Source organism: Eublepharis macularius, chromosome 10 (assembly GCF_028583425.1).
Source record: "Eublepharis macularius isolate TG4126 chromosome 10, MPM_Emac_v1.0, whole genome shotgun sequence".
NCBI lineage: Eukaryota > Metazoa > Chordata > Lepidosauria > Squamata > Eublepharidae > Eublepharis > Eublepharis macularius.
Window position 1 is genome coordinate 42,943,048 of NC_072799.1, and position 14,019 is coordinate 42,957,066.

The 14,019-nt window shown below is 41.7% G+C and overlaps 1 protein-coding gene across 2 annotated transcripts in view; it reads left to right on the forward strand.

Annotated features, from left to right (window-relative positions):
* The window catches only part of LARP1B (La ribonucleoprotein 1B), a 58,742-nt gene that overhangs the window by 14,635 nt on the left and 30,088 nt on the right, over positions 1 to 14,019 (forward strand). For both annotated transcript variants that reach the window (XM_054990211.1, XM_054990212.1), the window contains exons 8-9: positions 7,477 to 7,621; positions 13,494 to 13,668. In XM_054990211.1, coding sequence (XP_054846186.1) covers positions 7,477 to 7,621; positions 13,494 to 13,668 — 320 coding nt within the window. The remainder of the gene's footprint in view (positions 1 to 7,476; positions 7,622 to 13,493; positions 13,669 to 14,019) is intronic.

The following is a 14,019-nucleotide window of genomic DNA, read 5'->3' on the forward strand; positions in this document are numbered from 1 at the left end:
CTCCTGTGAGCTCTGACTTCCTTAAACTATTCTTGGGGTCCCATGTCCCACAGGAGCGGCATTAGAAGGGCATTTTGGCTGCAGCACAGGAGGGGGGATTGGTGAAAATTGCCCTTGGATGTGCAGGATCCAATCCCTTGATTTATTAATGATATTTCTGAATCAAAGGATAAGCGTAGATGTACATATAGACTGTTTCTCCTTCTGAAGGTATTCTTTGAAAACTGGATTAAGAAAAAGCAGCTTCTGGGGAAGGGAGGTAGAGAATGCTGAAAAACAATTTATAGAGAAAAGGAGGAACTCTGTGAATGGTAAATGTAATGAGAACTGGCCAACAAACATTTTAGCTATTAATAATGAGTCATGTACATATTGGAACTTGGTTAATAATGGTCCTTCTAAATTATCTAATATCCCTTTATATATTCCTCCTGAGATTTGGAAACAGCACCTATTCTGTGTTTGGCAGTTCTCCTTTAGGGGATTTGAGAGAATTCCTCTATAGCTCTATAGTTTGGAACCTAAGATTGGATCCCCGGAGAAGATGCCCCCAGCCACTCCATTGTTTCCTATGGGAAAAAAGTTAAAGCTAACTCACCTCAGAAACACTGCGGCAAGGCTGCCGTGGCCAAGACACACTCTCAAATACAAGCTGAGGTCTTCTCCCTGTGATGCGGAGGACATCTTGGGTGATTCCCACCATCCAGTTGGGGAGGCAGGAAGTTGATTTTTCTTCCTCTTCCTGTGGTACGTGGAACCACCCTCCCTCTTCTCAGTTCTGTTCCTGCCTCCAGGGAGAGCTGTTCTTTAGAAGTCTAGCTCTGCTGCCTTCTGCTGTCTAGCTTTCTCTACGCACACCTGTTCTTCTCTCCTTTAGCACCTTGCTCAGTTCCATACTTCTCCTCCTCTTTGTCCTTCCCCTCGCCCCTTTTTTCCGTTTCGTGCCAGGGAATCTAATAGAAAGGTGAAAAATGGCCTCAAGGCCTTCTGGAAAGGGCTAATAGAATACTGAAAGCCAGTACATTTACAGCAGACGCCACCCTCGGTGCTCTCTCTTTTTTCTCCAGGGTGATGGCTTCTACTGCAGTGGCACAATGCCTCCTGTGGCTCAGGGCCTGGCCTGTGGACATTCAGTCCAAGGAGATTCTGATGTCTTACCCTTACCAGGGCAGAAAACTCTTTGGAGACCATCTAGAAAAGATCTTGGTAGAAACGAAAGATAAAAAGAAAGCCCTTCCATGGTCACTAAAGAGACAAGACAGACAATCGTTTGGATTTCAGCCCTTCAGGTCCCACCACACACTGTCCAGAAGTCGCCAGGACACAAAACAAACATGGATCTTCCCTCACCCACAACCCCGCAAGGGAAACTTCCAGGCAAGGCCTCACAAGCAACTGGGAAGTCATGGTTACAGGCGAGACCCAGAGGACAAAGGGCAGAAGTCCTGACTTGCAGGATGCTCCGGTGGAAGGGAGGCTGCTTCTCTTCCGACAAGCATGGTTGGAATCCAAGGCGGACGCCTGGGTCATGGAAGTGGTCTCTACTGGTTACTCGATAGAATTCGTCTCCTTTCCACCAGAGCAATTCCTGATATCCCAACTCATAAAGGACCCAGACAGACGTGCGATTACCATCAAGGCTGTTCAGCATCTTTTAGATATCCGAGCAGTTGAACCAGTACTTCACAGCGAGAGAGGAAAGGGTGTATACTCAATCTTCTTCATGGTTCCCAAGAGGAATGGGGATTGGAGATCCATACTAGATTTAAAGTACGTGAACCACTTCATCAAGCTTCGTCACTTCAGGATGGAGACCCTTCAGTCTATTGCGGAGGCCCTGCAACAGGGAGAATTCCTGACATCTATAGACTTGACATAGGCATACCTGCACATACCCATTTCTCCAACCCATCGGCAGTTCCTAAGGTTCTGCATAGAGAACATACACCTGCAGTTTTGGGCGACGCCCTTCGGACTGGCCACGGCTCCAGGGGTTTTTACAAAGTTCCTCATTGTCCCTATTGTCAGACTCTGGGAGATGGGTCTTCACCTTCACTCATACTTGGACGATATATTAATAAGGTTGAGTTCGAAAGAGACATCTCTTAGAGACACTCTGGTTGCAAGCCAATTCCTGGATAGACATGACTTCCTGATAAATGGGTCAAAGTGCTCTCTACAACCCTCTCAGAACCTAGAACACCTGGGTCTAGTGATAAACACACAGGAGGGACTATTTACCCTTCCCAAGGAAAAGATAATAAAAACCAAATGTATTACGTCCAGCATTCTCAAACATTCTTCTCTGTTCATGGAGCTGTCCAAGATTCTGGGTCTCCTGGTAGCGGACTCAGAGGCAATTTATTGGGGATACTTCCACACCAGACCACTGCAAGCCTTACTGAGACCATACCAGCTTCAGATAGCACAGAGGAAAGTCGTCAAGGTGCAGGTACCACAAGCTGTCAAGAACAGTCTGAGATGGTGGACTATTGACGCCAATCTCCAACAAGGCAAGAATTTCCTCACACCACACTTCATCCAAATATTCACAGACACCAGTCTGGTTGGCTGGGGAGCCATGATGAACGGCTCACCCCTGCAGGGTCGTTGGTCAGAAGCGGAGAAAGTTCTACCTATCATCGTCCTGGAAATGAGGGCCATCTACCTGGCCTTAACCCACTTCAGTGACCAGATATATCACAATCATGTTCTGATCCTCACAGACAATGTGGCTGCAAAAACTTACATCAACAAACGGGGGGAACCAGATCCTCATGCCTACAGAGGGAAGTGAACAGAATCATCAGTTGGGTGGAGGTTACTCTCCTGTTGATTCAAGCAGAACACATCGAGGGAATACACAACGTCCAAGTTGACTGGCTCAGTCGGGAGTCCCTCCTGGAAGAATGGTCTGTCAACAGAGAGACATTCCGTCTCATATCAACACACTTTAGGAAACCTGTAGTGGACCTGTTTGCTTCACATCTGAACCATTAAGTTCCAAGGTTTTTTTCCAGGTACTTTCATCCGGCAGTGGAGAGCACAGACACTCTGACCTCTCCATGGCTGGGGCAGGGGGTTGCTGTATGCCTTTCCTCCTCTTCCAGTACTTCCAAAGCTCTTAAGGAAGATACGAGAGCAGAGAGCGAGTGTAATTCTGATCGCTCCATACTGGCCAAGGAGACCTTGGTTCTCAACCTTACTGCTTCTATCAGACGTCACTCTGCTTCGACTGCAAATACAGTCGGATCTCCTTCAACAGGGTCTGATTTGGCACCCACACCCAGAGTGGTGGTCTCTGACAGGATGGAAATTGAAAGGGAGTTCCTCCATTGAGAAGGCTATCCGCCAGAGATCGTGAATACTGTACTGGCTTCTAGAAAAAAGTCTACTGTCAGAATATACAATTCAACCTGGAAAGTCTTCACCCGGTGGTGCAGACATAAGAAGATAGATCCTCTAATGCCCTCCTTAAAAAGCATACTGGGCTTCTTGCAAGAAGATCTGAATAGGGGCTTAAAACCAGCTACTTTAAAAAAGCAAGTTGCAGCCATCAGCACAGTCATCCCCATGGTGGGAAAGGTACCCCTTGTCTCTCACCCACATGTCCAGAGGTTCCTCTGTGGGGCGACCCTACTGAACCCACTGACAGTACGCCGCTTTCCCACCTGGCATTTGCATGTGGTCCTGTCGGCCCTTACTAGGACCCCTTTTGAACCGGTGAAAGACATTCGCTAAAATGGCTGAAATTGAAGACTATCTTCTTAGTAGCTATTACATCAGCTCACCACATCTCGGAGTTGGGCGCAACTATCCATACGACCAGATCTGTGCATATTTCAAAAAGATAAGGTGGTTTTGCGGACTGATCCGACATTTCTACCCAAGGCATTTTCAAGGTTCCATCAATCTCAAGAAATTAATCTACCTTCGTTCTGTCCAGATCCAAAACACCCAAGAGAACTGGACTGGTACAACTTAAGACGTGCGGAGGACTCTTAAGACATACATAATTCGAACCAAACAAATACGTCAGAGAGACTCTCCTTTCATCAATGTTTCGCAACCAAAATTAGGTCAACGCATGTCATCTGCAGCAATTGCTTATAGCATCAAGTCCTGCATCAAGGAAGCATATAAGGCCCTCTTTTAATTAAAGGTTTTGGATTGTGAAGGCCTATGGCCATATACAATAAATTATCATATAAGGCCCTCAAACTGGAAATCCCAACCGGAATCACAGCATGTTCGGCCAGAAGGGTGGCCACCAATGCAGCACTGCGAAGAAATGCCTCCATTGAAGACATATGTAAGTTATCCACCTGGTCCTCATTATCTACCTTTGTTAGACACTATTATCTGCATACATACTCATCGGCAGACGCAGCATTCGGCAGAAGAGTGCTACAACATGTGTTAGAAGATGAAGATCTCATCCCACCCAGAGATTAGCAAACTGCTTTGGGAGCACCCAAGATGTCCTCTGCATTAAAGGGGGAACGGACCTTTGGATACTCACCGTGAAGGGTCCTTCTCCTCTGAGGATAGGAGGACATCTTGCCCTCCCAAGATCTTCGTTCTGCATTGTCAAGTCTGTCACAGAGACCTTTTTTCTCTTCTGAATGTTTTCAGCCTGATCTTGTTTGATCTATATCTTTTCTTCTATTTAAAGTTTTTTTCTTAGAACAATAGGTTAGACTTATTTAAGGTGTACACTGCTGAGGGGAGTCACCCAAACTGAGAAGAGGGAGGGTGAGTCCACATATTACAGGAAGAGGAAGAAAAATCAACTTTCTGCCTTCCCAATTGGATGGTAGGAATCACCCAAGATGTCCTCCTGTCCTCAGAGGGTAAGGACCCTTCACAGTGAGTATCCAAAGGTCTGATCTCAGAGAAAGCTCAGCAGAAGCAAACTAAAGCACAGGAATGGAATCCCCACAGAACCAAAGTGAAACAAACGGACCAACATCATACCAGAGAATCATGTCCATTCCACTCAAACCAAGCTGAAGCAAGGGACACTGGCAACTTAGCCCAACAGAACCAATGCCATTCACAGCAGCCATGCACTGGGTTCAGCCAGTGGGAGAACACCACAGAATAAAAGCAAGCAGTACCCAGCCACAAACACAAGGCATTCCCTTGCTTCAGTTTGCTTCTGTTCTGTGATAGTTTTCTCCATAGGGAATAATAGAGTGGCTGGGGGCACCTTCTTGGGGGGGGCATAAAATTGGCCCCTGGGGCCCAATCTTCATGTGGGGTCTTTAGAGGACAGTCAGGAGTAGGTCCCTTGCAAATTTGCGTGAAAAATGACCTCCACAGCCCACCAGATAGCTTCCAGATTGATTTTCCCATTGGAAGCAATGGCTAAATTTTACCAAATTTCTCTGATATTACCGAACCGAATCAGAGAATCAATTTGATGTTCAGGGAATTCCAGATTTTGGGGCGGGGCGGGGTTCATTATTCCTTATCTGGATTTACCTAATTTTTATTTTATTTTTTTGGTGCACACTCCTAAAGGTAATTGAAGAAGTGGCACACTTTAAATATTTTGGTATCATGTTTAGTTACAATTCGGCATGGAAGATCCATATTTCTTTAGCTCAGAAAATTGCCAAAGTAGATATAAATGCTCTAGTATGTTTTTTCTGTTGTAAAGGAAGGCAATATGCACCTGCAGCCATTGAGGCCTTTAATGCAAGGGTACTCTCATAGATTCTATATCAGCGATGGCAAACCTATGGCACACGTGCCACAGCTGGCACGCAGAGCCCTCTCTGTGGGCACGCGAGCCAGGTCGCCAGATTGCTAGATCCAGGGCTTATTTGGAGGGGGAACGCCTGGAACGGTGTTCTGAGCAGAGACCACATGGGTTTTGGCCCTGCCCATGTGATTCCTTTTCCTCAAGGTTGCCTCCCTGCTGCCTGTCTCTTTAGCAGCAGGAAGCAGAGGCAGCAGCCAGGTTGCTGGGGCTGGCTTTCTAAAGAAGAGTAAGCTGCTTTGATTTAACTTGCTTTACTTTCAGTCATGGCTCTTGAGTGAGTGAGTGAGAGAGAGAGAGAGAGAGAGAGAGAGAGAGTGCTTGCAAGCAGGGATGCTGATCTAAAGAAGGGCAAACTGATTTAACTGGCTTTACTTTCAGTTGTAGCGCTTGAGTGAGAGAGAGAGAGAGAGTGCTTGCAAGCAGGTCTGCTGCTGTAAAGAAGGGCAAACTGCTTTGATTTAACTTGCTTTACTTTCAGTCGTGGCTCCTGAGTGAGTGAGTGAGAGAGAGAGAGAGAGAGAGAGAGAGAGAGATGTTAATTAGTTGGGACAACTGTATGAGTTGTTGTTTTTTTTTTAACTAAAACCTCAGTATTCAGGTTTAATTGCAGTGCTGGCACTTTGAAATAAATAAGTTGGTTTTGTGTTGCAGTTTGGGCACTCGGGCTCAAAAAGGTTTGCCATCACTGTTCTATATGGTGCAGATACTTGGATATGTTGTGTTTCTGAAGCTATTGATTATCCATTTTTATTATATCTTTGCCAGATTGTTGGAGTACTATCTTGTGTTGCAAGCACTGCATTAAGCATGGAGTTTGCACAATGTTTACTGGAATCTAGGGCTTGACTTTGTACCTTTAATCTATGATTAAAGTCCCCTTTCTCAATATTAAATTCCTGTCAAGGTCTTTTACCTCTTTCAAGGGAAGATACCTATAAAAGTCCCTGGGTAAAGCTGGTGGATAGCAAACTCGAATGCCTCATTCTCTCCCTCACTATGCTCTAAAATAAAGACTATAATGAAACATTGAGAGAGATCCAAAAGAGGGTAATACAACTTGATAGAACTAGCACTCAGTCTTGAACACGTCAGGTACGCTTCACCTTAGCACTTGGAATTTCTTCCCCCCATACTTAAAACATCTCACTATTCCTAGCAACTGCTGTTCTTTCATGCTTGGCAGATTGAACATTCTGTCCTCATCACCTGAACTGAAGTGATGTTTTGCTCATATCCCATTTTCAGGCCTCCTTTGCTCCTGTGATTCTAGCATGATTGAGACCATTGATCATGTTTTGTTATTTTGTTAACCAAACAATATAATTTTTATAAAATCATAGATCATATATCAATATAAGCATAGAAAACATATAAAGAAAATTATACCAGCAATATATAATTATCCTGTTAATATATAACAGAGGAATGTTATCCTGTGTATACTTCTTGGAAGAATTTCTTATCATTTGGGATCCATTGGCATATTTAAGTTAGATTATTTTAATGTGCATACAATATAGCACATTTTCCTTCTGTTTTTTCCCTCCCTTCCCTTGATCATGTAAAGATTTTGTTTAATTAGACTAGCAGATGAAATAAATAGAAATATACTACTTCCTTTTTTTGCCTTCTGATGGTTGGCATAGTTTGAGATGGAAGAATTTAACTCAACTAACTGGGATAACTTAAACATTTTCTTTCTTCAGTGAGTATTATTTCAGTGTGGAAAATTTGGAAAGAGACTTCTTCTTGAGGAGAAAGATGGATCAGCAAGGATTCTTACCTATTTCTTTGATTGCCAGCTTCCACCGTGTTCAGGCTCTCACTACAAATGTTAATCTAATCTTAGAGGTAAGTCAAATTATTAGTACTTACAACAGTTTTTTAAAAAAATCTTGAGGATATTTGAGCAAGGAAGTAGGGATCCCAGGTCTCCTGGTGAGGGCGAGGGATCTCCTGCTCCCATCCTCTACTCCCACTATCAGTTACTTGGCCGGCAGGGGCGGGTAAGGTGTGGGAACGAGCCTCCTGGGCATGCTTCCCGGGACTGATGTCATTACATTGTCCTGAGAATGCTCTTATGCTTTGCAGTAAGCCAATTTGAGCTCAAATCAGCCTGCTGCGAAGTGCGCGAGAAGCAAAGACGAGTGGTGCTCCCCCCCCTTCCTGCCAGGAGGGTAAGGGAACCTGGCAACTCTACAAGGAAGTAAAAAGTAGGGCTGTGCACAGAGATTTTACTTTCAGGTGATGAGAGGTCTAGTTGTGACCCTTCTCTCATCTATGGTCGAAGGCTTTCACAGCCGGAGAACGATGGTTGTTGTGGATTTTTTGGGCTGTATAGCCGTGGTCTTGGCATTGTAGTTCCTGACGTTTCGCCAGCAGCTGTGGGTGGCATCTTCAGAGGTGTAGCACCAAAAAGAGATCTCTCAGTGTCACAGTGTGGAAAAGAAGTTGGCAGGTAATTTATATCTACTCAGGAGGGGTGGGGTTGAGCTGAGTCATCCTGTAAAAGTTTCCCAGGGTGTGGAATGCTAATGGAGGGAGGTTTCACTGTATCCTGAGGAGGTTCTTTTGCATATGGATTGGTGCTTGATGTGCTAATCTTCTCTGCAGGGCTATTGTCGGGTATAGAGTGTTTTGTTAGCCTGGTGTTTTTCAGGACTGGAAGCCATGCTCTATTCATTCTTAAAGTCTCTTCTTTCCTGTTGAAATTGTGCTTATGCTTATGAATTTCAATGGCTTCCCTGTGCAGTCTGACAAAGTAGTTGGAAGTGTTGTCAAGTATTTTAGTGTCCTGGAATAGGATACTGTGTCCTGTTTGAGTTAGGCTATGTTCAGCCACTGCTGATTTTTCAGGATGGCCAAGTCTGCAATGTCTTTCATGTTCTTTTATTCTTGTCTGGATGCTACGCTTTGTGGTCCCGATGTAAACTTGTCCATAGCTGCAGGGTATACGGTATACTCCTGCAGAGGTGAGGGGGTCTCTACTATCTTTTGCTGAACGTAGCATCTGTTGTATTTTTCTGGTGGGTCTGAATACTGTTTGTAAGCTGTACTTTTTCATAAGCTTTCCCATCTGATCAGTGACTCCTTTGATATATGGCAAAAACACTTTTCCTGTGGGAGACTGTTTTTCCTTAGTTGTTTGATCTATCCTTGGTTTGCTCGCTCTTCTGATTTCATTTCTGGAGTAGCCATTTGCCTGAAGTGCGTGGTTTAGATGATTAATTTCCTCGTTGAGAAAGTGCGGTTCACATATCCGTCTTGCACGGTCTACTAATGTTTTTATTATTCCTCTTTTCTGTCGAGGGTGGTGATTGGAGTTTTTGTGTAAGTACCGATCCGTGTGAGTTGGTTTCCTGTAGACCTTGTGACCTAGCTGAAAGTTTGCTTTGCGGATGACCAAGGTATCTAGAAATGGAAGTTTACCTTCGGTTTCTTTCTCTATGGTGAATTGTATGTTCAGGTGGATATTGTTGAGGTGGTTTAAAAACTCCATCAATTCTTCCTCACCATGGCTCCAAATTATAAAGGTATCATCCACGAACCGGAACCAGACTGTAGGTTTGTGGGGTGCTGATTCTAGAGCTGTTTTTTCAAAATGTTCCATGTAGAAGTTTGCTATAACTTGGCTGAGAGGGCTTCCCATGGCCACCCCATCCATCTGTTCATAGAATTCGTTATCCCATTGGAAGTAACTGGTTGTCAGACAATGGTGGAATAAGGCTGTTACATCCTCTGGAAAAATCTGATTAATAAGTGCAATTGTGTCTTTTACCGGAACCTTGGTAAATAGGGATACAACATCAAAACTGACGAGTGTGTCCTGTGGATTGAGTTTCAGAGAACTGATTTTGTTGATGAAATGTTCATCACGGTTGTTGATGAAATGTTCATCACACAGTGCCACACTGTGACACTGAGAGATCTCTGTCTTTTGGTGCTACACCTCTGAAGATGCCAGCCACAGCTGCTGGCGAAACATCAGGAACTACAATGCCAAGACCACGGCTATACAGCCCGAAAAATCCACAACAACCATCTTCTCTCATCTCTTCATGTTTGTGTGTTTTGTATATATGTGTGGCTTTCTTGGTTTTAAACATTTTGGATGGTGGAAGCCTCAGCCTTTGTTCTTCAAAGCAAGCAAGGTGTCTTAGTTGTAGGGGAGAGGGAGGAGTAAACACAGCATGTCCCAGCAGGATTTCCTTCCTTACAGAGAATATAGGCAAAGCCTTTTCCTCTCTCCCCCAAAGTAGAAGGAATTAGGCTAAATAATCATATGACTCTATCTAGCTTCTTTTCAGTTTCTTCTCCTGCCTGTGTTGCAAACACTGACTATATAGAAGTTTATATGGATAAGATAGAACTGAAAATTGAGAGCAGCCTAGTTATCTTAGATTTTAAAGCAGAAATGTGTTACATTCAGATTAACTGCATTTTGAAGTTAACAAACAGAAAGGGTGTGCTCAGCTCACGTTTTTGTTATTTTTTTCCCTAATATATATATTTTTATTTCAATTATTAACAAAACTGTTTACAATATGAAATACAACATGGGTAAATTGTTAAAAACTACATAACAGAGACGGGTAAAACATGGAAAGACAAATTCAAGTTGAATGATCTGATATATTTTGGATTATAGATTCAGGATTGTTTGGTATATTTTATTGGGAGGATATAGATTTTCTTTAGAAATGTATTCAAAAAAAGGGAACCATTTTTCCATAAAATTTGTTGTTTGGGGGAAATTTTCAGCTTGATAGATTCCATCATTGATTTTTTCAAATAAAAAATGGTCCCATATTTTAGAATACCAACTGGTAATTGTTGGTACAGTATGTGATTTCCATTTTAAAGCAATTAAATTTTTTGCGGCCATTAAGAAGACATTGATGAGGTCTCGTCGAATTGGTGGGATCTCTATATCATCCCATTGATTCAGAAATATCAGCTCAGGTTTCTTTGGTATTTTGTAGCCAGTTAACAAAAAGATTTGGTGCAAGATTGTATTCCAGAATTCTTCTATGTAATGACATTTCCACCAGCAATGTATATATGATCCTGTATCCCCACATCCTTTCCAACATAAAGATGAACTGTGAGAGTAAATAGCTGCTAATTTTTTGGGTGTAAGATACCATCTTGTTAATATCTTATAGGACTGTAGTTTAATACTAATTGTTGATGAATTAAATATTTTAGAGGACCATAATATTTCCCATTGTTCTTTTGATAATATTTTGTCACAGTCTTGGTGCCATTTTGACTGATATGTTAAGGTTTTAAGTTTAAGGTTTTGTAGCAAAATATAAATTTTGGAGATTACTCCTTTATTTGAAAGACCTTTCCTATCTATAATTTGTTAAAATGCAGTCTTTGGTTGTTTCATAATGTCCTTTAAGTTTATAGAAGAGGCTAGATTCTTTAATTGAAAATAAATAAACCATGATATATTACTATTAATTTTTTGCTCCAATTCTGGTTTATCTAGTAAGCCTTCTCGGGAGGCAATATCAGTTAGCCTTGTTATGTTGTTTTGGCTCCATTTTTTAGTGAATGCGGGTGAGAGACCCGGTGGAAACCAATCCTGAAAAAGAGAAGAAGAGAACCTGGAATATTTGGGGGTGATTTTATTTCTATAAGCATCCCATACTTTTAGGATAGCTGTAAAAAAGATGTTTTGTTTAGAGTTTGTTGGGCGGACGTGTTGTTTATTCCATAGAAGATCCTGAATGGATTCATTTTGTTGTGTGTTTTGTAAAAGGTTGATCCAATCCATATGATCTTCCTTCTGTATTATAGAAATTACATCTTTTAATCGTGCAGCTTTTTGATAGAGATCAATATCTGGGAAATTAAAGCCTCCTTGTGTGTTTTTTAATCTTAGTGTTGTAAATGCAATTCTTGGATGTTTATCTTGCCACAAAAATTTATTGAAGGTTTGCCATTGTTTTAAAAGTTTTGGTGGGATTAATATTGGAATTGTTCGAAAGAGAAAAATTAACTTGGGAAGTGCAAATGATTTAATTAGATGGTATCTATCATACCATGATAATTGTTTTTTATTCCAGTCACTTAATTCTGCTCTTATTTTAGCCATTTTATTTGTTATTTTTTCAAATGCACCAGGGTAGATTGATTTAAAGCTGTATTCTCCATTAGTGTTATTTCTTAAATAATAAAGGTTTATGTTAATTTGTTGCCATAATCATAAAAACATAATAATTTAAAATTAAATAGACTTTCCACAGCTATAGAGGGTACACTAAGTTTCTTAAACATTTAGGAGAACATTTTTACTATTTTTAGTAAAATACATAGTTGATTTTTCTATTATTATTTCATGCCACACATTCCCCCCCCCCCCCCCGCCACACACACACAGTCCACAAACAAGTATAAATGACTGTGCTTTAGTGACATGGCTGACTAACAAGAAAGTGATGGTGTCCTAAGAAGGGGGGAGGGGAGCCTATAGAGTCACTGTTGTGTATTCAGCCAAAAGGGTGCAACAAGATCATCACAGAAAACTGGTAAACTGTAAGAAAATTACTTTTCTGGGCAATTGTGTGAATTTCTCCTTTTTTTCAGAATTGCCTGACTCAATAAAATAAATGTGTTTAACTGTGTTCCAATCATGAGACAAAGGAGTAAAAATAATATGCTTTACACAGAAATTGTGACCTATTTGCACTGGCCCTATACTTGTTTCTAATATTTCAAAACTTGAAATTATTAACTTGGCTATTAAGACCAGATTACATTTTGAAATTTGATTTCTGTTAACCAGAACCCAAAGCTGCCTTGCCTCTTTATAACTGTCATCCCAACAGCCCACGCCTTTTGTCCCTAAACCATGTGTGAGGTGTTTGCTACACTGATCTTTCACTTATTTTTTAAAATGTATATCCTGCTTTTCTCCCTGATCAGGGACTAAAAGTGGATTTACACATCATTCCCCCCTTCTCCTTGTGAAAGGTAGGTCAGGTGAAGAGATCATGATGGGCCAAGGTCACCTGGCAGGTTTCCATGAATGAGGGATTCAAAGGTCCTAGTTTGACACTAACCATAACACCACATTACTCCTCTATCATAGAAGTTGTTAGTATTTTATCTATTCCAGGTCTTACCTGGAAATCTTTTCATGTATGTCACATGTGATAATCATGCATGTATGTATTTTGTTATTTATTCTTTATGTAAACTTACTGAAAAGCTGTAACTAATCCCAGTGTGTACATATACACTGAATTACATATGCATATGTTCTGATTCCTTTTTGCTGTGTGCTTGATTATTCTATATAGGAACTATAAAATACAAAAGCCGATTTTTAAAATATGGTTAATAGTTATCGTTCAGGGCAGAATCTGTTTCTAAATAACTGTGTAAATTTAGACCTTTATAGAGCCAGGCAATAATGAAACTTCTGCTGCTGCTATCAGTGGTTACAATTATGTTGTGAAAAAGTAGGCTACTGCACAAAGTTAGGCCACCGCACAAAGTATTTTTGACTTCTGGGAATGTTTGACTGTAGTGCAACATTGTGAAATGAGAAATGTTCAGCCAACTTGTGTTTTATTTGTATTTTCTGTTTACTGTTTTTCTAATGTATTAAACTGTCCTTGGCAACCAAATCTTAAGGATTTGTTAACATTACATTTTATGTTGTGTTTCTGTGTTAATTTACTAATATGCATATACTTGTGTCATTTAGGCCTTAAAAGACAGTACAGAAATAGAAATAGTAGAGCAGAAGATGAGGAAGAGGATAGAACCAGAAAAGTGGCCTATTCCAGGCCCTTCTCCAAGGAGCCTTCCTCAAACAGACTTTTCGCAACTTATTAATTGTCCGGAGTTCATACCAGGCAAAGCTTTTGGTTCACACACTGGTAAGATTTTTTTTTCCTACCAACCTCTGATGTTAAATACTTGAACTCCCTCTGGCTGAGAACACACATGTATACATAGACAGAATTGCCTTTAAGTTACAGCATATATTTCTTAGGAGTATAGTGTCTTTACTGAACATTGGGCTAGATTAATTTTGAAGCCTCTTTTCAGTGTTGTGATACTGGCAAACACTGCCGGCACCAGGGTCTCTAGCGCCTGCGGCAACCCCCCCCCCCCGTGTACGCAGCACGCACACGCGTGCCACAGAATGCGCAATGACATCATCGCGCAGCGCAAGCCAGGGCATTCGCCGGAGGATGGCTGGGGTGGCGGGCGGAGGCTGCTCTGCG